The following is a 22338-nucleotide window of genomic DNA, read 5'->3' on the forward strand; positions in this document are numbered from 1 at the left end:
TTAGCGATTGGGTAAAATGCAAAACCTCGGAGTCCAATGGTTTCTCAATAGCTTAGAGCCCAGACTAAGCAATAAAACCTTTTTTTTTTTTTATAAACAAAAACCGGCTGTTATTTTACAATAAACACAGCAGCCTGTTAGCTCGGTTCAGACATCAGTATTTAATTTACATTATTAATAACATTTGGATCTGTTAAAGAACGTTCTCGTGAATATCTCTAAGAGGGACAAAAAGTGCAAATAATACCAAACATTTTTTTTGTTTTTGTTTTTACAGATAACACTGCGTACACTACACTATTGTGCACGACCAAAGTTAGAAACAAAGCGACTCAGGTTCCTGGGTCTCTTTCAGAGCAAATACATACTTACAGATGATGGGAGGGAGCGGCGAGAACGAAGAGGTTTTGCTGCGTCATACGGGAAACGCTTTCATGTCGTGTGATCGGGTCCCACTGAAGAAGTAGTGACGGTGTGAGTCTACAGGAGGACATGCCAGAAGAATTGTAGCAGGTGTTGGGTTTGTCTCCAAAGTCCATTTTTACACAGACGCAGCGCTTAATGTCCTCCACGCCGCGTTTCAAGTCCAGTTTGTTGTTCTGTCACAGTCATCACGGACACAGTGAGATTTATTATTTCCAGTATGACTTGAGGAAAAAAAAAACATTAAAGAAAAAGCACAATATTCCCTCCTTACACAACAAACAAGGCTCAGATAAAAGCTACAATACAGTTTCAGTGTAGATAAATCTGCTGCTGTACATAAATAATACGGAAGAGGGCAGAGGAGGTGCCTGTAACGAGCTTTTCCAGAGGAGCGGCCATGCTGGGTTGTTATTTTTCTTTCTCTTTTTTTTTTTTACTGGTAGCCCTTAAAACATGATTCAGACGGATACCCTCTGGTGATTAAGCGCCGCTGTTCCTCGGAGCACGGAGATTGTGTCGAGCACACAATTTATTACAACCATGGTGACCCAGTTGGCTCCTACGATACAAAAAAAAAAAAAAAAAAGGTTGGCTACTGCAGTGGTCAGCCATGGCTGTGATTGGCTGCTGAGGACTTTGTCTGTAGGGGAAGTACAATTGGTGTGATTGGATACAATATATGCATGCTCTCATCTGTTTACATATATCTGCGCAGCCTTATTGGTAATTTTTGAAAGGGAAGCGCACTTTAACATGGTGGTTATAGCAGCCAGTGGTGTCTCAATGAGGAGTTTTCATGTGGGCGGGAGAAAGTGATCCTCAGGCTCCGTGGGTTGTGTGCGTTCCCCCATGCATGCCGCGTTAAACTGGCATCGGGTGGTGGGGCTTATTTGATGATCTGTGGACAGTCGCTCCAGGCTTTGGCCTTTCGTTTTGCTAGGGCCAGCCAGGCCGGCTCTGTGGACACCTGGGGAGAGTCGCTGGAGGGGAATCGCTTTGACACGTCCTTGACAGCAGGTGGCGACGGTGTGGAGTCTGAGATTTCAACTGGAATAAAAATATAAATGAAAAAAAGGTGAGTACCACACCACGTCCTTGAAATTCACCCACAAACTTCAATTTGTTTTACTTAGATTTAATGGAAAAGACCAAGGCAAACGTAGGTGGTAAATGTATGAAGTGGAAGAAAAACATCCTTCAACAGAAAGTCACTATCATTCAGAAATGATAAAAAATTAGTTATAAACAGTTGTAGGTTGGGGTCCCTACCTGTGACTGAGCTCGGTAAAGTGCTGGCCTTTTTTAGCGGATCTCTGCGCTCGAATCGTCCCAGCAGGCTGTCGGGTCTTTTGGGCTCCTCAGGAGTCTGAGGCTTGGAGGAAGGACTGGTTCCCCCGCTCTCTCTCCCGTCTGTAGGACTCACCAGTGCAACCTGCAGAAAGAATTGAAAACTGTGTCAGGGAGAGTAAAGGACAGTGGGTAAATGGGGATCTGGGCCACATACACTGTCTTTCTCTCTGGCATGCTTCTCTGCTAGCTTGGCCTCTCTTTGGCTTCGACGATCCTCGCGAGTCTGCTGTTGCTCCCTGAAGCCTTTCTGCTTCTGCAGGGCCAGGGTAATCCATAAGGGCCCGGCTTCCTTCTCCTGGACCCGTGCGCTGTCCAGTGAGTGCCTGGCTTGTAAGGAAGGTTTTTCTGCAGGAGAACACACATTTGATTGTTATTGGGACTACAGTAAACAGGCTAATCTTTTTAGTCACAACTATAACTCTAAGCAGTTTTATTGTAGAGCCACATTTACAGTTTCATACACGACACAGATTGATAGAAAATAGGAGTTAAAGTGCCCCGTCCAAAGATGGATTAACATGTGAATCTACAACTTCCCAAATGGCATCTTAGAAACACTACATTTCTTTCCCCATAAACACAGAATGATTTCAGCTAATATACGGCCTGGTCATGGAGACACTGACCTCGCCTGATGAGCTCTGCCTTCCTGTCTGCCTTCTCTCTCCAAGGGATGTTGATGGAGGGAAAGAAAGACCTCTTCTCCTTTGGCTCCTCCTCTAATTGGACATTACTGTGGCTGCCTCTGTGCAGCTGAGTCACTGCTGATGAGTCTTCGCTTCTACTAGCCTGCTCCTGGACAGATAGATCCGGACTACCCGTCCTCTGGATCGCTTCCTCACAGGGGAACCCGTGGGCTACTTTAGGTAGCGGAGAAGGAGGAGGCGTTGGGGTGGCTCCGGAGGGCTTGGGCGATGTTGTTGGTCTTCGGTAGAGCGGTGGTTTGGATAGGACTTTCTCTCCTTCGTTGTGCGGAACGGGGCTAGTAGGTTTGCCTAGCTTACCCCGGGTTATGGCAGGAGATACAGATGTGTGAAGATACTTGCTCACTACTCCCTCTTTCTGAGGCGACGTGGGTGTTGATTTGTCAGAAAAGACGGAGGAGGCATCAGAGTCTGGCTCAATCGGAGTGAGAGGTGAAGGGACGCCGTCGAAGCTGTCTCCAGCGCTGTAGCGTTTCTTCCGTTTCTCCGTGGACTGTTCGCTGTGAAAACGCAGAGAGTAGTTTGTCCTTCTCAGCTTTATTCCAAAAGGTGAGGGGTTGTCCTCACCATCCTGTCCCTGCGCCTCCCCGTCCTCCGTCTTGTTCTGAAGCCGGCTCTTTACTTCAGAGCCCTCGGGTCTGTCCCCGGGGCTGGGAACCAGGAAAGACGGGAGGTCTTTGGCAAACATGCACTCCTCTGAGCCTCTCTCTACAATCCGAACAGTTTTGCTTGTCCGGGTGTGAGGTTTAACGGTTGGAGATTGGGACGCAGCTGTAGGACTGTCGGATCGAACAGCTTCCTCTCCTCCTCCATCCTTGTGATCTGTGCTGAAAACCTCAGAGTTTCTGTTTGAGTCGCCAAATTTCTTCTTTGCAGGGATGATGGAGAACTTGGCACTGGCGGACATTGTTTTTCTGAGGTTGGTGTGGGCAAACGAAGGCTGCTCATCACTACTGAGTTGAGGCTGATTCCTGCTCGGAGGATCTGGGTACTCATCGTACTTCCCATCCTCGACCCCCTTAAATATCTTTGAGCGGATACTTGCCCACTCCGCCAGTGCGGCTGCGCTCGACTGATCCGGGGAGACCGGAGACTCACTGAGAGACTTGGTTTTTCCAGATTTGCGGTCCGGCGAGCTCTTGCCCGTTGCGGAAGGCGTTCCTTGGGCCTTTCTTTCCTCTCCCAAACCCAGTAGGGACTTGCATGCGGTGTCTTTGATCTGGTCTAAATTGACAGCTGTCCCACAGAGCTGGGCGCCTGTCACCAGGATAGCTGTGTGGGGGACATATGGAGATGCCGGCAGGTTGGGGGAGTCTTTTCCCTCCTGGGAGGAAGCCGTAGCGCCTTCCCTTTGATCAGCGTCCACAGTGCCCTGATGGCTGGCGGCTGGTGTAACTGGGGTCAGGTTGACCTTCTGGAAGAGAATCTGTTTCTCTCCAGAGGAAACCTTGAAGGAAAAGGGTCTCTGCCGCTCCTCCATCTCCCTCCAGCGCTGCTCCTCGGCTCGCCGCTTCCTCTCTTGTTCATCAGAGCCCCCAGCGGCCTCTTCTTTCAGCATCTTCTTCTGCTCCTCCAGTTCCAGCTGTTTCTTTTGCTCCTTCAGCCTCAGTTTCTGCTCCTCTTTTTTCTTCCTTTCCTCTTCCTGCTTTTTGCGCTTCTCTGCCTCAAGTTCCCGCTGCCTCCTTGCCACTGCCTCCTCTTCTCGCTTCCTCTTTTCTTCCTCCTCGCGTCTCTTCCTTTCCTTTTCCTCTACTTGCTTTTGCTCTTCCAGTCGCCTCCTCTCTTCTTCCTCTTGCCGTTGACGTTCTTGCTTTCTCCTTTCCTCCTCCTGCTTCCTCCTTTCTTCCTCTTCCCTGATCCTTCTTTCCTCCTCCTCTCTCCTCAACCTCTCTGCTTCCTCCCTCATCTTTCTTTCCTCCTCCTCTCTTTTTCTTCTCTCAGCCTCCTCTTGCCTCCTTCGTTCTTCCTCTTCTTTCATCCTTCTATCCTCCTCTCTTTGTCTTTCAGCCTCTTCTTGCTTACGTTTTTCCTCTTCTTCTCTGACTCTCTTTTGCTCCTCCTCTTCTTTCCTCCTCCTTTCTGCCTCCTCTCGCATCTTCTTCTCTTGTTCCTCCTGTTGCTTCTTGCGACTCCTCTCTTCCTCCAGTTCACGCAGCCTCAGCTCCTCTGCCCTCTTCTTCCTCTCCTCCATTTCCTCTCTGAACTGTTGCTCCTCCATCTCCCTCCTCCTCCGGGCCTCCAGTATTTCCTCCTCATAGAATCTCTGCTTCTTCAAGCTTTCCTTGGAGGACTCCAGAGATGCTCTGCGCTGGTCAGCTGCCTCCAGCTCCTCCTGCATGACTCCAGGAATAGACACCTCCTGGAGATCCTGGGGATGAAGGGACAGGATTGATTTAAAGTTCTAAGCCTCGGACTTTGGTAGAAAACGTCACAGATCAGCGTCTTCCTTACCAGTGTGAACCGCCGGTGTTTGCGGGAAATCCTCTGGTTTTTCGGTTTGACGGAGAGCTTATGCTTGGCGGCGGTGTTGTCCAGGCGAGTGACAGACTGGGGGACGGCGTCTAGATTGATGGACTCAATGGTACCGGTTGGTGGGAGGACCCGTTTGGACCTCGGGGACTTCACTGGCGTGCTGTGCTGCGTAGATGATTGAGCTCCTTGGACCTGCAATAGAAAATGTATTTACAGCAACCTTGCAAAAGTCTCGACACCCCTCTGACTTATCATTTCATCACTTTGAGGTCACATTTCAATGTATGTAAGTGGGATTTTGTTGGAAGATCAACAAAAAGTTCTGCATAACAGGAAAGTGGAAGGAAACATGACTTATGGTTTTCAAAACTCAAGGATTTTAGGCGTACCGTGCATTTGGGTTCACCCCCCTTCACTCTGATACTCCCAAAATAAAATCTGTAACAACTAGCAGACTTCAAATATGAAAATGCTCAAAATTAAGCTTTTGGACTGAAAACTTGTTTTTGCATAAGACTTGGACATAACACTTGGACACAGCAAGCGGAAACTTGTCAGAGTTAATAGGACGACGTATCTGATGACAAAGGTGGTTCTACCAGGTTCTAACAAAGGGGTGCCTAAATGTAAAGTCATTCAGATTTCATTTTTTAAAAATTGTAAATTTTTCTTCCACTTTACAGTTGCACTGTAAAAAAACCCCTAAAGTTAATACTTCTTAAGCGTCCAAATAAACATGCGACAAGTTCTACGTTTTGTTTCATCAAAGAAAGTTAAAATCTACAGCCTACTTTTCCCTCAAACTGTAATCTTCACAATAAAAATCACATTCAGCCGTTACCTTTGGTTCCATTTTGGGCGGCTCAGCTTCTACGTGGGCCAAAACCTTCAGAGGACTTCGGGGAACCTCTTCCTCATCTGAGCTTCCCTCATCCCCCTCACTTTTTCGAAGAGAAGGAGGCCTCTGGCCGAACTTTATACCTTGTGCGATCTGCCTCTGTGTGGTGAATAAGTCAGATGTTTTCATCCACTCATCAGGAACAGTCGTGTCGTGTATTTGAGAATACGTTTGGATAAATGTCTCTGAGCAGGGTGTACCTTGACCACAGACCTTAATAGCCACCAACGAGCTATTGCATTATTGTGGCTGGATGTGTCTCCACTCTAATCAGTCATGGTTCATTTTATCTGCTTTGTTGGTTTCCTGGCTTGAAATCTGGGCACTGATGGGTGTACAACAAGGATAACGACCCAAGACACATGTCAAAGCTCATCAAAGGTGACTTACCATGCTTCCTTGAGCAGGTTAGGATAGATCTAAGAAAACATGTTTCACTACATGTTTTGCACACATTTGTTTCCTAAATGATGAGATTTTAGTCTGGTCAATTCTGCCTATTTCAAGCTCCTTTCAGAATGAGCTCTTTTAGAGTTTATTGTCACTTTAAATCAAATAATTATGCTGCTGGCCTCACCCCTCCAACTCAGTGTTTACATTCACATGTAAAAATGGCTGCAAACAGATGCACGTATATACAACAGTACATCTTTGAAAAGAGGTAGTGGGGCCTCCTGCACAACCAACAAGAATTCAGGGAGTGGTTTCTGAACGGTTGGCCAACAACAAAACAGCCATTGTACAGCGCATGCATTGGTAAAACCAGTGCTTTTTCACTTGGGTTGCTAGGTAACAGTGAATTTTGGACTCAACAATCGGGAGGTTTTTGAAATGGCTCATTTTACATACACCAAAAGACATTAATTTATTTCCAAAAACAGATAAAAGTTGTTGTTTTTTTAAGTGCTTGTGCTGTTTTTAGAAACGGTAGAAACCAAATGGACGTACAAAACATGCAAAAATGTAACTTTTGCATCATAGGTTCCCCAATAAGCATTTGAAATTATTCCAATTTTATCCCGATTCAGAATCTATGCACTGTATTTAGAAGCTCAGTAAGCACCTGGAAACATTTCAATGAACTGCAGGTAACAGAAAACAGAAGTGAGCCACGAGCTTGTTCTTGACGTGGTCTGGTGCAACTTGCCGAGAGACATTTGATCAGATATTAATGGGCATGCACGTGGAATTTTAAACATGCGTGGATCTGTGAAAATCTATGGAAAATTCACCCCTGTCCTCACTTCTCTGTCCACCCAGTTGTTATTTTTAAACAGATAACTGAACTTGTGTCTTTATTCATGCGAATTCAGTCTAACCTCGTCAAAGAACAGCCCAGATAAATCCTAAAAAAAAGATCAACATTCATGGGAACTGTGATCGCATGCAAACATCTGAACCTCACTGCATGCATGTCTCCACTCTGCAGCGTGCATGTCGAGCTCAGAGAAGTGTAGGATTTTGTGCGAGGACCACCTGAAGGTTCCTAACTTTATCTGAAACGTTTTCCTGGGACATGCTGTGATCCAGACCGAGATCCTCCGGCGGCTCCTCTGGGATAAAGATGCTGTCGTGGGAGAGAGCTCGAGATCCGATGGGATTTAGGTCCCTGCAGAGGATTGAGAGCGTTCGTTTTTACTCCAGCTTTCTACACTCCGGCACTTCCATCGGCACTTTACAAATCACTTCACTTTACCGTTCACAGTGCAAAGTCTCACTCCAAACTTCACTTTCAAATGACAGAGTTGTCTTCAGAGATGACACAGCAATTTGAAAAGAGATTATGACTTTTTGAATCACTTCCTTGTTATAAAATGATCAATGCACCTACCTCAGATTTTTACTGGACTCCTCATTGTCGGACACAGCTCCACTGCACACTTCCCCGGTTGAAAAACTTGCTTTTAGCTCTGCTCCATCAAAGCTCCTTTTAGTTTCCCGTTTCTTTTTCTTCCCGAAGAGCCGTTTGAACGGCTGGAATTTGCCCTGTCGTCTTCTCTCTGCCGGGTGGGGGGAAAAAGAAAGTAGACGATAATCACAGCTCCATGCAATCACATCAATCTTTTTTTTTTTTTTATCACGCTTTTTGCGAAGATAACGAGCGGGATGATGCCCGAGGGCGTGTTTTTTTTTAACATGCGACTCTGAGCAGATAACAAAATGCGAGCGACACTGCTGAAATAAAATGAGTGAAAATAGCAGATAAGATGATAAGCGAGGTGACAAGTGGAGAAGAAAACCTTGGGCTCCAGTTGGAGGGAATGGGAAGGATAAATCTCAAGCCTTAAAGGCAGGAAAAGAAATGCTTGGGGGGGGGAGGATCTCTGGTTTAATGGAAATGAACAAAAACAAAAAAAAACAGAGGCAGAAAACAGCAACAAGTCAGGGAGACAAACACCCAGTGATTCACAGAGCTCCAAGAGTCAGTGCCAAAAGTTTGACTCATGTCGCATTTTGACCTGCATTCAAGTGTTTTCACATCACAGTTTGGAAGTAATCTCTTCATGTGTCAGATTAGAAGAAGAGCATGCATCAACATGTGACATATCCAGTGAGAGAAAGCAGCTGTAAAACTTTTTTTTTTATTGCCGGTTCACGAGGAAGTCTTAAACCAAAGCAAGAAATTAACTTTGGACTCTCAGCTAAAGCTAGAACTTCACATCTGTCAAAGCAAAAAGAGAAAATCCACTGGCGTTTCATTCAAGCTTGCATCAGTTTCAACAAATATTACGCCAATTCTTCTGAATCTTTTTATTTTTCCCCCCCTTTTTGTTTTGCTTTTTCTCGCCGTCTGTGTACTTGTAAGGATGCACCCTGTGAAGTAAGTGGGTGAGGTTACAGAGCTGCGAAGCCACTCTACACCGCTGCACAGACAGGCGTTCTCAGGCTCTCTGGGTATCCTTTTCAGAGCTAAAAGTAGCAACTGGTGTGGGATTTCACTGCACACCCCGCTCACTGAACCCGAGGCATGATGGGAAGTGATACAGTAAACTAATTTCTCCTCTTAGATCTTTTGACCCTAAACTTTATCTTTTCTGTGGGAAGAAAAAAACAGACCGGCATCTGGACTGCATTATGGATTTTAACACATGTATATTTATAGGAATATGGGAATCGTGAGCTAGATTTGCACTTGTTTCCAGTTATAAAAAATTGCTTGATGCAATGATTTGTGATTTTGTTTGCAAGTTTGTTTCCTCAGTGAATAAAACCATTTTTGTGCCCAAATGCTTCACATAAACCAGAAGTTGTAGTCGAATGGCTAAATTTAAGCAAGTCTCTAAAAAGGCTAACACTGCCGACAGCTAGCTTGGTTTGTTTAGTTAGCTAAAAACATTTTACTATGAAAAAAAAAAAAAACCCTTTTCAGTTTGCTAATCTAAAAAGGGTCATTAAATGTCCCTCTGCACCTCAAGCTGAAATAATTTTTGATTGTGAACACCACTTAGGATTTTGTGATAGAAAATGCTAGTTTGTTGAGGAAAAAAACACCCCAATAAAAGTGTGTGCTATATATTTATTTATTACAAAGTTATGTAATAATATATTTCTTCTGCCACATCCCATAAAACAGACAATAAACTCAATGTTATGATTTCAGAGGGGGACTGTATAGTTTTTGCGTGTTTACAGAAATGGCCGACTACATGACAGAAAACATGACTGGCTTTTTTGTGCTATGACTAAAATGAAGGGATTGGTTTTTTTCCAGACGGCAGACCTATCCACAGAGCTGCAGGGGTCACTGATGTTTTTATCTTGGATCTTTGTTCTTATCTGCGTTAGTGAGAAAATGGATGGTGTGGCTTAGCGGTCCGTGGGACCAACTTGATGCCAAGGTGCAGCGCTGATGTTCCGCTTCCCTGCAGCATGTTCTCCCATCATCTCTGCCCATCCAGTGGCACAAAGCCCATAATGCACTGCCACGGGCAAGCTCAAACACTCATGCATGAAATAAGACAGGACACTCTCGTTTTTTTTTTTTTCTTCCCTTTTCTGCAGAGTAGACAACGCGGGAGTCAGATCCCACAGAGCTCCAACTCGAAGACTGACTTTCTCTCTGTAAACTCGCAGTGAAGTGCATTTTGTCTAGACGTCTTCACTTTAGACCCTTTCTGGGTTTTACAATTCAACCCACTGAAGGAGGATTATTTACTATCCAGTTAAGGGGTTGTCATTTAATCCACCTTCAATATAAAGACATAAATTTTAGTTGATGTAAACTAAGATATCCGCAGTTAATACGCTGAATTTAACCTACACATTTGAACTGGAGCACTAACAAATAATGTTAAATAATGTGTAAAGAAAGATTTGCTAACATACGCAGTAGAATTGTTATGGACAGACATTTAGGTAAATTTTATTTGGGAAACCAAGTTTTTTCATCAAAATAAGCATCATTAACCGAACATAAGCTTAGTGGGATGTAAAAGTGATGATTAGGGAATTTAAAACCAAGCAGAAAATATGTAAAATGCATAACAGTTAAATACATTTTTGTAAAGTTATTTTCTTTTATGTGAGGTAGTCCAAGTAAAACAATGCGATTAAAACTTCTCTACATATTCAGAACTATCTTTACATTGAATAGTTACTACACACAGTCCAGTCTGCAAACTGTAACAAACTGTATTCATAAAGTCACAACACTGCTGACTTTATGAATTGCTTAAGCTAATTTTTAACTTCAAACTAGATCATAAAAATCAGACTCACACATGCCTGGACTGATAATGAGGCGTTATGAATGATATAGTCTATATTAATGTTTGTGTCACGCATTGCGAGAGTACTGATTAAACACTTCCCAGTTGTAGTAACTTGCAGGGATGTTGGCTGAAATCACATCCAAACTCTGCAACTCTGGTCTTTGTACATCTAGGCCACATGTGGTTAAGATTTATTAGGATTATTTTCTATAAATGCCATTTCTGAAATAAAAAGTACTTCTTATTTTGCAGTGCACTAACAACCAGTATGTAAAACACAGATTAATGTTATTTATCTTAGGAATTTCTTCTGTTCCGTTTGGTCTTTTGCAACAAAGTAGCTTTCTGATTAAAAGCCAACTTTATTTCTAATCTTCAGTCATTTTTCCAACACGGGCCAAGCCTTCAAATCAACATATTAATCATCTTACAAAGGATAGAAGAAAGGCAGGAAGAAAACTTGGCAGAAATTTGAACACAGCACACAAGTCTCCTCTAAAACGTCAAACCCGTCACCACACCATGCAGCCCTTAAAGAGACAGTGAGCCAAACTGGAACTATTTTATGCATGAAGCATTTTATGTTGATCATTATCCCAGGATAAGGTCCAGTAGAAACGCATTTCCATCACAGTTTTATTTAAAATCACCTGATAATTTCAAATAGTCCAATATTTTATGCACTCTAATAAGTTTCCCAGGGCCTTTAGAAAGGCATCATTTCACATATTCATCCTTTGATTGATTTTGGAAGTTTGTTTGATGTGATTCGGTTTATTTAACTCCACTGTCTCTTTAAAAAGCCCTTAGAAGCACTCTTTAGTTCCCATTTACCTGAGCCTCTGGGTTCGGTTACCTCTAAAAGCACCTCATGGTTATTTTCAGTTGCATCCGTTGCCATGGTAAACCGCACACTTTGACTGTAATGGGAGAAAAAGAAGGTTGAGCATAAAGGCAGGGGGGGCGCGGGGAGGGGGTTGCTGTTATTTACTGTGGAGAGCGAGTACGAGCTTTTAACTGAGGAAAACAATGAGAGCAGAGCAACACGAGAAAGAGAAAACTGACTGCAGAGAAGCTGCAAACCTTCACCAGGTCCTGCATTTCTTTTAATTCTCCACCGCCTCCAGCATTGTCATTGGAAAAGGTTGGCTCTGTTAGCTAGTGCAGAGTGGCTCTTGGTGACTGCGGGCCGGATAAAGCCTGTGCTGTTTGCAGTGCAACATGAGCGCTCTGAGGACGCTCTGTTTGCTCACTTCTTTTCAAGTCCGCTCCAGCTTCTTATAAGCATTTCATCCCGATCCAAAATGTCTGTGTTTCCTCACAGCTTTTATGTAATTCTGCAAATCTGAATACATTACAGACTGTTCTTTTTGCTTTTTTTTGGGTTGTGTTAACCGTTTGTTTCACAAATCAAAGAAACCAAACAAATCTGGAGTTGACTTCTGATTCAGTGATACAGGAATATTTTACTTCCAAACTCTTCCATAACTGGACTTATTTATCCAACATTAGATTGTTTTAGTTATTTATAATGATTGACATATTTAAATTTGGAAAGCTTTCAAATAATATTAGCAGTCACACTGCTGAATCATCAAACCCAGTTTAACAAGATCTATTGGACCAAAAAGCAACGAGACTGCCTGTTTGGCTTCAAATATCTACAGTGAAAAAGTATTTGTCCCCTTTACAAATTTGTAACACATTTTAGATCAAAGATAAATTGAATAAATAAATAAAAACATCAGCTTTAGAATAAGAAATGAATGTAAAAAAGGAAAAGAGCTGTTCAAATAAAACTAGCCCTGCATGGAACTATAACTGTCTCATATTTAGAATCATAAATAAACTGTGATTAACCATATTCTTCAGATTAATTTAACTACCAATGCCCAGTCAGATGGCAACCAGAAAGCTAAAGTCAAAACATTTCCCAAAAAGATCCGCTACTGGCCTTTCTTTAACCGCCCGTGGCTAGATAGGAAGAAAAGTAGAGAGAAAAGGAAGACATGCAGCAAATGGTCCTGGGAATTGAACCAGGGACACCCATGTTCAGGACTGCAGTCTCTCTGTAAGGTGTCCCTGCTCTACCACAAAGCCATTAATAATTATTTGGGAATTCAGTGAACCACACTGATCAAAAAGCTAAATGATTAAAAGAAAATTTCATGGTGCAAATACTTGTTGACGGCAGTAAAAAGAGACAAAACCAGCAATTAAGCTTAGGAGCAAATTCCTTTTCTTTTAACTTTGGTTATCTTTGCCTGATATTAAAATATATAAAGTCACAAGTTCCCTTCAGGAAGTCATCAAAACGTGGCACTTCTATTAACCCTTTAACAACGTTTTTAACCAGCGTTCCACTGAGCAGTAGCTCCTATAATGAGCTCAGCAGATCCACCGTTCCACCAGATGTTTGCCAATTGCTGATGGCTAGTCTGAAGGAGCCGTGTGGTCACAGGAAGGGGTGCTCTGAAGCCTGTAAACTGAGGTGGAGCTAGGTCCAGCCAAGCTTTTTGCACAGCTGACTGGTTGCCATGGGAGATTCAAGGATTTCTCTAATATGCATGGAAGAATCAAAGTAACACTCCAGATGTGTTTTTGATGAGTGAATAACAGAAGATGTTGTAAAGCTGAAAAATAAAGTCAATTTTACATAATACTGGCCCTTTAAGAACAGAGGACCAACCCCCAAACAGCCACTGCCACAAACCCATGACAACACAGCCTCCTAATAACCTGCCTTTTCTGTCCCAACACCTGCCTGCACTGCATCACTCAAGCTAGAGGTTTTCTGCTGCACCGCATGGCTCATCTGCAAAGCAGCTGCATAAAAGCAGACGGCATGTAAGACAGTACTGAGAGAGCCAGAGAGATGTCTGCCGTCTCCAGCGGGACCAGAACACAGCGTACTTCCTTCCTGAGGGGGACGGAGACAGACGGACACTCTCAGAAATGTCTCCGCAAAACAACAACAAAAAAAAAAAGGCTCTTTGTCCAGTCAGAGCAGAACAAGGAGCAAACAAGCATGTTTGGTAGTAGGAGTGTATGAACACAGAGACAGTGTGCAACTGTGTCTGCTGCTGCTGCCAAGAAGGATACTGTTGATTTCTCCCTCCTCCCCCCCTCATTTTATTGTTTGTGTTTTTGGTTCCCCGGTTCTAAATTTGCGTTTACTGGTGAACTACAGCAGAGGATGGCGATGGGATGAGATAAGCATGTGCTCTTTGACAAATACACACCTTGCATCACAGCGTGGCAGCGGCGTAAACACAGTGCAGCATCCTACAAACAGCCCAGCACCACAACATCCCTTAACCCACACCCGACGGTGCTGGTTGTGTGTTGCAGCAGCAAAGTGTCACAACCTTACAACACGAGCAGCTTGCTGACGAAGCAGACAGACGAACGCAGCGGCGCCTTAGAAACCGTTTTACCTATTTTGGCAGCACAGCTTGAGACGGCCGTGTACCACTGCAGCAAAACCCGGGGGAACATCGATCTGCTCTTTATCACAAAGCTCGTTTTACCCAGATGAATGTCACTGCCGTCTCCACCAAGGCCCCGGGGTTGAAGGGGGGAGAAAACGAGGGAATGAATAAAGAAACAGAGGCAGAACAGCAGGTTTGGGTTGTAGGAATGTGCAGTAGAGGTGAGGAACATGAAAACGGCATGAAAGGTGCCTGAAAGGCGGGGGAGGAGGATGATGAAGAAGAAGCTCTTCCAAACAGATGCCCACAATGTTCTTGGCAGCCCTGATAAAGACTCTCTACACTGCCAAAAGTAATAACTCATCTGGTTACAGAGTGTGTTTGTGGACTTTTTTTGTACTACTCTTCCAGGGATTCATTTATTTTTCTCAAATTTCTGACTAATCTGAGAAAAAAAAAGTCTGAATTCTGAGATTAAAATCAGAATTATTTCTTTGTCAGTGGCCCTAATCCTCTTCCGTACATTTGTGAAGTCAGAAGCTGATGTTGGACGAGAAAGCCTGGCTCACACTCACTCTTGTAATAAAAAATAAATAATTGTCTGTATATCCTTGCCAGCAGGACAGTACTTGCCACATGCAGAGAGAGGGAACATTTCGTCTGCATCCAGAGCTATGGATTCTTCTCTTTTGCTCACCCCATGGGATATATAAAGGACTGATACTTCAGTCAACAACTCTAAAGTCTTTATAATTTTATACATGTGGTTTGGCTCATAATCTTTAGGAAAGACGCACTAATAACCTATTTTCAGTTTTCTGACAAAAAACTAAAAACGGGTCCCAATATTTGAAAAAGTTCACGATGCCATCCAATCTAACAAAGTTCTCAAGGCTTTTGGTAGAGAAACCGGGCCCTAGCATCACATGCTCTTCTCCATATTTGGTGGTGCCTTTCCATATATCCATCCAAATCACAAGTTATGAGTTTCACATCTTAACAAAATTACATGTTTAGAATTATGACAATAGGACAGAAAGGGTTACTTCCTAGCATCCCTCTCAAGCTAATGAATAGCATTTAGATAGTATCCAATGGTTGTCAATGGCTGTTGACTAAATGATGCCAATCTTTGCTGCAGTTCTCTAATGCAACTCTCTAATGAGTGTTGGAGATTTTTGTTTTAACTTCCTCTAAGCTGCCATATCAGCTTTCTTACTGTGCATAGTCAGAAGATCCTCATCCAGCCTAGCAGAAGGAAGCTAAAACACGCAATATATTTATACTAAAGGGAAACAGAAAGTCAAGGATTAACACATTTAATAGATGCATTATCTTTAAAAAGTAATGCATAAATTATTAACTAGGAACAACTAAGGAACTATTTTGGATGAACAGAACCAATAATTGTGCTACACTGCTGGTACATTTTGAGGTGGTGATTCCAATAAACTTAATCTGCAAAAAAAGAAAACATCTTAAAGATCCCATTTAGGATCTAGTCACTTCAGGACCTCATTCTGTGTTTTTATCTCGTTCTTCATTGCTCTCTGGTGAGTGTTTTCACAGCAACTAGGCTGAGACCGGACAGACGCAATGCTTAAACCGACACACACAGCAAATGTTTGTTTGGACCCAACCAACAGCTGGGTTTCTGGCGGTTCACACCATGCACAAACCCAAGCTCCAGGTGCTTATAATGCAGTTCAGTTAGCAGCGGCTGCACAGTGAAAACCAGGCTTCATGTAAATCCACTTGATATTTATCGAAGTGCTGGTTAAGTCTAATTGTGGAAAATAAACATTGGTGCTTTGCTGTGATTAATCGCCATCTGCTCAGTCCGTAACAAAACAGAAACTGTGAGTTCTTTGCAATAATGGTTTCAGACAAGCTGCTACTGAAGATCCAAAATCCTCAGGCAGAAATTAAGTTCTTTGAATTCTCCCCCTTTTTTTTTCTTTTTTCTTTTACATCTTGGTTTTGCATTGTAGTTTTCTGTTTATTCCTTTAGGTCTGGTTGACATGTACAGACAGAAATATGTCCCAGTATAGTACCTTCTGCACAAGTGAGTGTGCAAGGACTACAATTTCACTACAGAAAAAAAGAAGAAGAAAAAGGAGAGAACCAACTGTACCATTTCAAAGCAAGATAATTTACAGGCTATAATCATCCCTGCAATTGAAAAAAAACTTTTTTTTTTTGCAAATTCATTCACATTTAGGGAATTCCACATCAAAACATCAATTCATTTTGTACATTAGCAATCCTGCTTGAATTCAAAAGTCTTAATCCATATCTAAAAATCACATCTAATAGAACCAAACTAACCAAGATTGTTTTTAATTTCTGATTGTATGTAAAACTTAACTCAGTGCAGTCTGCCAACAAAATGAATAGTGAAGTCAAGAAAACTGATCTCTTCTCTCTCCATCGTCTCCATCCCTTTACTTATGTTTCACAAGTTGATTTTAAGGCGTCATGTATTGATTTGTCAGCAGTATGGTTTAATTCTTCAGGTCTTTGTCATTTCTTATGTGAAATACGAAAAGGTCTCTTCTGAGAGAAAACGTACAAAAAGGCAACACCTGCTCTCTAACTTGCAAATGTTAAATTCCCCCTAAGCGTTGCCACATTACATTTTATCACATTACAATCTCAAAACTTTGATGGATTCACGTGAAAAACCACCACAAAGTAGTGCAGAAGTGAGTTGTTCAAAGTTTGGGAAATATTTTCAGAGCCCAATCAAGCTTTAAACTTCTCCACCATCGTTCTGATCCTGCTGTGCTCTCAGGTCACTTGATGTTTATTCACATGTGCATATATGCTGAAACTAAATTACACACAGATTATTTGATTGTTATGGGATTTTGGAATAGACAGTACACTATTTTATTTAGGGATTTAACAGCAAATGCAGAATACAAATGTAAATGACACTTTTTTTGGAATTTTATTTTTACATAAGTATAACTTTTATGCCACCGTTTACATAACTACGTCGATGTCTGTTACATAAAATCCAAATAAAATACTCCTCGGTTTGTGGTATTAACAACAGACATCATGAAAAAAGTTTAAGGTCAGTAAGATCCATTTTTTTCTGATCCAACAGATGAAAAGCAGCTGCTCGATGGTAGAGTCAACAGCGACCAAACCAACCAAAACATTGTGATCATAAAAACATTTAGATCAAACAAGCAGGACGCAAAACTAATCAAAGATATAGTATTGATCATCTGCAGAGATCCAATATGGTGAATTAAGAGGAAACAATGGATTTGGGTGTCAAATGCAACCTGTATCACATGACCATCGTTATATTTTCCACTGCAGCAGACAGCTAAGTGACAATGATGACAAAAAAACCTCCACAAGGCACAGGAAAAAACCCCATCACTTTTGACATTCGCTCGGTCCAAACGGAACAAAAAAGTATAGTTCGGAATAATTTAACTTAAATAAACAAACGTGTGCAAAAGTAGCTGCTAAAAATATTAGTTTTCCTTTTTTCTTGCCAGTTAATTTAACCCGCAATTTAGCTGAACCAACAACCTCCATACAGAGTTCACTGAGATCTAAAGAAGAGCTCCTTCTTACCGATCTGCTGTGTTTGAGGGCATCTGTGAGAGTGTGTGGCCGTTCCACCTGCCTGCTGTCACTGTGGATCTAGGCCATTACCTGGAGTCAGGTGTCAGATGCAGTAGGAACTCGCTTGTCTGTGTGTTTCTCGCTGTGTGTGTGTGTGTGCATATTTTAGAACAACCCTGTAAATACCTCTGAATATTTTCCTATCTATATGGATTTGAGTGCATAGTTACATCAACTCACATGAGTGAAGGGTCTCAGGAGTGCACATGTGCATCGGAGAGGAGCACATGTGCAGTCTTAGGGGGAGGAGGTGTGTCTGCTGAGGATGGGGCAGAGCTGACTGAGGAGAGAGAGAGAGGGAGAGAGAGAGAGGGGCGTCCTCAGTGTTTGTTAGTGCCGCTGTGCTGAGGAGGCACAAAGTGACACTTTGTTCCCCCCCACCCCCATCAGACGGCCTGTGCAGGAGAACAGAGTGGCATTCATCACTTCTACTGACTGATGTGCACAAAGCCTTGCATTGTGGCTCCACAGCAATATGCACGTGTGATTAGAATGGTTTTGAGCACAAAAAGCCACAGCTGCTTGATGGGCATTATGGCCACAAATGTCTAGTATATTAAAAGCCTGCCATGCTCCGGCTTTCAGAGTCTGCCCTCTAGCTGCGGTAAACGAGCACAGCCTGGCAGTAAAAGCAAACATTGCAATGTATTTCTATAGCAAACAACAACTTCATGCCTCAGCAGCGCACAGCTAAACAAAATCCTCAGTACAGTACAGAGCTACGTTTAATCAGAATCAGAATGGCTGTGAGGACGGCGGCTACTCCCCTCGCCCGCCCCGTTCTCCAGTTTTGGCTGGATCACACTGTAGCCTCACAGGGATATGGTAATGATGGAGCTTTACCGCCCTGACTGCTGCCTACATTAGAGCTGCACAGCACTTCAAAGACAGACGGTTCTCTGACTGACAATGTGCAGGAATAGAAACACCAAGCGAAGCAGCGCAAACATGCCCTCGCACCAGTTAGTGGCAGGTTTTCACACACGCACAGCCGACGGAGGCTCTTAACGACCGGTGCTTAAGTGAATAAAAAGCCAGGGACACACACACACACACTCAGCTAAGCCAAGCGACAGCGTGGCGGCTAGACTTGACATGCAGTGAAGCAACCATTCAGTTTAATTAAGCATTTTATACGATGGACCACGTTAAGAAAAAAGAAAAGATCTTACGGGAATGAAGTCATAAAATTATGAGGAGTCATAAAATTATAAGAATACAGTTGTACGAGAATAAAGTCGAAATATTACTTTAATTTCATTATTACAACTTTATTGTGGAGGTGCACTAATATGAAATCTTGAGCCAATATCAGCATCCAATATTAATATTGCTGTTCTGGCTGATAACCGGTATTTACTGATATATATATTTCACTACAGTTTTGACACTTTTGGGAAATAAAACAAAACAACCAGAAACAGAAAGCAACCAGATGGAAATAAATATTGGTTGTTCATATTGGCCCAATATGCTAAGAAATTACTAATATCCGCCGATAGGACTTTTACGACTTTATTCTCATATTATTTTACTTTATTCTTGTACAACTATTCTCATAAGATTATCACCTTAATCAGATACAGGTTTATTCTTATATTTCTACAATTCTATTCTAATATGTCAACTTTATTGTCATAATATTAATTCATTCTTGTAATTTCACAACTTTTTGTAATTTAATTTTTTTCATTTTTTCTTAGCATGGCTCTAACAATCTGTCGTAATTTGAAATGAAATTTCTTTAGCCTACATTTCTTGAAGGTAGGTTATTATAATTCTGTGGAAGAGGATCTAAAATAGATAATACTAGGCGATTCTTTTGTAGATCCAGTATTTTGCAGTGTCTAATACATTACCTAAAAAGGGGTACGTTTTAGGTGCTTGATTTGAACAGTTCTTGGCTGTAAACATTTGGAGATCAACAAAAAAATAAGGTGGAATCTGACTTCTGATGGTAATCGCTTCTACGGGACTTTATTTAAGGGTATTAGTCGAATTGTGGCCGAACACAAATAAATGTGACCATATTTAGATTCTTAGTAAAAAAAAAAAAAAAAAAAAAAAAAAAAAGGAAACTGATGCATCCCTTTTTCCAGGACTTCAAACTTAAGCTCTAAATTGTGTTCGTCTATCAAATAAAATCCCAGCAAAACACATTCAGAGTTGTATTTGTAGCGGAAAAAGTAGAGTGTGAATAATCTGGCAAGACGTCCTGCATCAGGGAAGAGGCTTCTTGAGATATTATTAGCTGCAGTAAAGAAACTGAAAAAATGAAGGCCTTCTTCGGAGAAACTGTCAGACAGACATTAAGCAGCTTTTTTTGAGCGAAGGACGTCGGGGCAAATAATCTTTGACCGATGAGCCCAGTACTGGCTTGCAAACCAAATATCTTTTTGTGCGAATTAGATGAAGGAGTGTGTTTTGGCATACAATCCGTTACCTGAACATTACATGCATGTTTGAAGGAGGACGCAGGTGGAGGAGTGAAACTGCAAGGAGTGGAAGTATTGAATGTGGTGATTTCTTATGTTTTTATTTTTTGTGTCATGTAGTGTTGATGCAATTACCATAAATTTGGGGGCAAATTTAAATTGTGGACAATTTTTTCTTCAAAATAAGAGGAAGAAATGGGGGAATGGGTCTATATAACATGAAATCTTTGTCTCTTTGGTCTTTTTTTTTTTTTTAATTGACTACTATGTAATTTTAAAAAATATATATACTACCTGACTATATTTTCACGTTTGTTTTTCATTTTGTGTCGTCAAAATCTAAAAAAAAGAAAGAAAAAAAAAGAAAAAAGCTTTATTGCTTTCTGTAATAGCTAAAAATGCTTTTCATTTACTGTCAATCTTCCAGTTTGCAAGAATGAGATGAGGATAAAATAATGGCATGATGGACAGTGGAGCATCAGGGAAGATGGCTGTAAGACATTTTTGGAAATATCTTGACATTTTTATAACAATATTAATCAAAAAATATATATATATTGTTTAGCATTCACCAACAAGCTAATACAACCAAATGGTGAAGCGATTGGCTTACGCTGCTTTGTCAGTCTCAAATGTAGGCGTTTGACTCACTCCAGCAGACAGAAGGACGAGAGTTCAGGCCTGGAGAAGACTCCATGTCTCTCTTAGGTATGGCAGATTCTCCAAACCATCAGGCTGGCTCAAACTGGTTGTTGGTTTTCAGTCCTTCCTGTCCAAAGCACCCAGCATACGGTGCAGTCTAGGTGTACGTGTCAGAATCATGGAGCAAATCAAAATCCCTCAAGACACAGACCAGTTTACTTAACGCCATCACCCTGACGAGCACAACACCAGCAGCCCTGTGAATTCATCCCTGGCAAACTGCCATCCATTCTCCCTGCCTCTGTGTGTCTCAGCAGCAAAGTCTACTGACTGGGCCAGAAATACCAGCGTTGATTTAAAATGCTTTAAATGACCCGGAAGAGCGACTCTATAATTTCATTTTTTATTTTTGTCCAAGACGTTTAAGGCCCGCACCATATGGCCTGTGTATGGTTTCGAGCTGACTAACAACCTGACGTTTGAGATGCTGCTATGGAGCATCATATATGTAAAAAAAAAAAAAAAAAAAAAAAAAGACTGCCATAGCTTCGGCAAAAGACTCCATCAACGTAGACCCTAAAGGCACCAATCAATACGTAGCTGAACCGTTAATGGCAAATTAGCGGATGCTGCCGCACAGGGATTACGGTCTATTAATTGTCATCCAAAAAGGCGCAGGAAGAACAAAGAATCTGGCATCCGTTTTTCGTGCATATTGTCACAAACGGGTTTCGAAAAGCGTCCACGTTATCATCGTCGCTTTAGTTTTAATAGGAGGTAACATGAATGCAAATTTGGCCTGATGCAAAACGCGTTTGCGCATTTCAAGTCACAACAAATTGCAAATATCATCAAGCACATGTACGCACACACACACACACACATCTGTGGGAGGGATGAAGCAGAAGATCAGTGCGGGTCAATTGTAAATGAGAAGTGGGCTGTGGTGACAAGGTCACCAGCGTCGTGCAAATGAGGGGGGTAAAAAAAAAAAAAAAAAAAAAACAAACAGTCGGCACAAACACAAACAATATGGAAGAAGAGAGGAAAATCCCAGCACCTTTGTTTGAGAACGCGCTTCTTCCCCTTCGATCGGCGCTGAGGTAAACCCTGGCCCCCCGGCAGCTCCGAGCCCTTTTGTGTTGCTGATGCTGCGGGTGCACGACAGGCAAGACGCACGCACCGAGAGACGCTCCCCACACAGCTGCCCGCGTGCCAGACGGAGATGGAGAAAGGGAGGGTGTGGCAGCGAGAGCAGAGCGCAGCGAGCGGTGGCGGCGGCGCGGCGCCGAGCCGAGCGTCACGATGCGAGCGCGGTGTACGGTGAAGGCGCGTGCTTCCTCGGAGTCATTAAAGAAACGAGGAGGTGAATGAAGCCACAATCCGATAGGGAAAATATATAATCAACTCTGAAAGCTACACTCTGTGTGGTTGTGAGGGAAGACCTCATCTTGGAAATATGTCAAAAATCATATGGTGCAAATGTTGTCTTTGGTGTTCAAATAATTTTGGATCTCAAAAAAATGAGCAGATTTATCCCAATTAAACATTTCAAAATTTTGTGTCATGTTCCAAAACATCAGTCCTTAAATTGCATATTATGGCCGCAAAACACA

The 22338-nt window shown here is 42.3% G+C and overlaps 1 protein-coding gene across 6 annotated transcripts; it reads right to left on the reverse strand.

The window, feature by feature from the left end:
- Positions 1 to 142: 142 nt before the first annotated feature.
- On the reverse strand, positions 143 to 21994 carry cracd (capping protein inhibiting regulator of actin dynamics). Of its 6 annotated transcripts, none has more exons than XM_081606557.1 (10): positions 21783 to 21994; positions 11397 to 11482; positions 7682 to 7850; positions 7327 to 7459; positions 5794 to 5949; positions 4932 to 5144; positions 2403 to 4848; positions 1931 to 2121; positions 1696 to 1858; positions 143 to 1473 (listed from the first exon to the last, which is right to left on the reverse strand). In XM_081606557.1, exons 2-10 carry the CDS (start codon positions 11461 to 11463, stop codon positions 1313 to 1315), a joined length of 3699 nt encoding a protein of 1232 aa, XP_081462683.1. In that variant the 5' UTR covers positions 11464 to 11482; positions 21783 to 21994; the 3' UTR covers positions 143 to 1312. The 6 variants fall into 6 exon arrangements, with proteins under 6 accessions (XP_081462683.1, XP_081462684.1, XP_081462685.1 ...); XM_081606558.1 differs by lacking the exon at positions 21783 to 21994 and adding an exon at positions 14000 to 17775; XM_081606559.1 differs by lacking the exon at positions 11397 to 11482.
- Between the last annotated feature and the right edge of the window lie 344 nt (positions 21995 to 22338).

This window comes from Poecilia reticulata, chromosome 4 (assembly GCF_904066995.2).
Source record: "Poecilia reticulata chromosome 4, P_reticulata-male-v2, whole genome shotgun sequence".
NCBI classification, from domain to species: Eukaryota; Metazoa; Chordata; class Actinopteri; order Cyprinodontiformes; family Poeciliidae; genus Poecilia; species Poecilia reticulata.

What these genes read in the sequence shown, in the direction of transcription:
- cracd (XM_081606555.1), bottom strand. Translation starts at nt 14,357, where the DNA reads ATGAGTTATTACTTTTGGCAGTGTAGAGAGTCTTTATCAGGGCTGCCA. An exon ending in GAGTCCAGTAAAAATCTGAG is followed by an intron (nt 7,460 to 7,681) that starts GTAGGTGCATTG and finishes AATCCTCTGCAG; the next exon opens with GGACCTAAATCCCATCGGAT. An exon ending in TTTACCGAGCTCAGTCACAG is followed by an intron (nt 1,474 to 1,695) that starts GTAGGGACCCCA and finishes TTTTTATTCCAG; the next exon opens with TTGAAATCTCAGACTCCACA.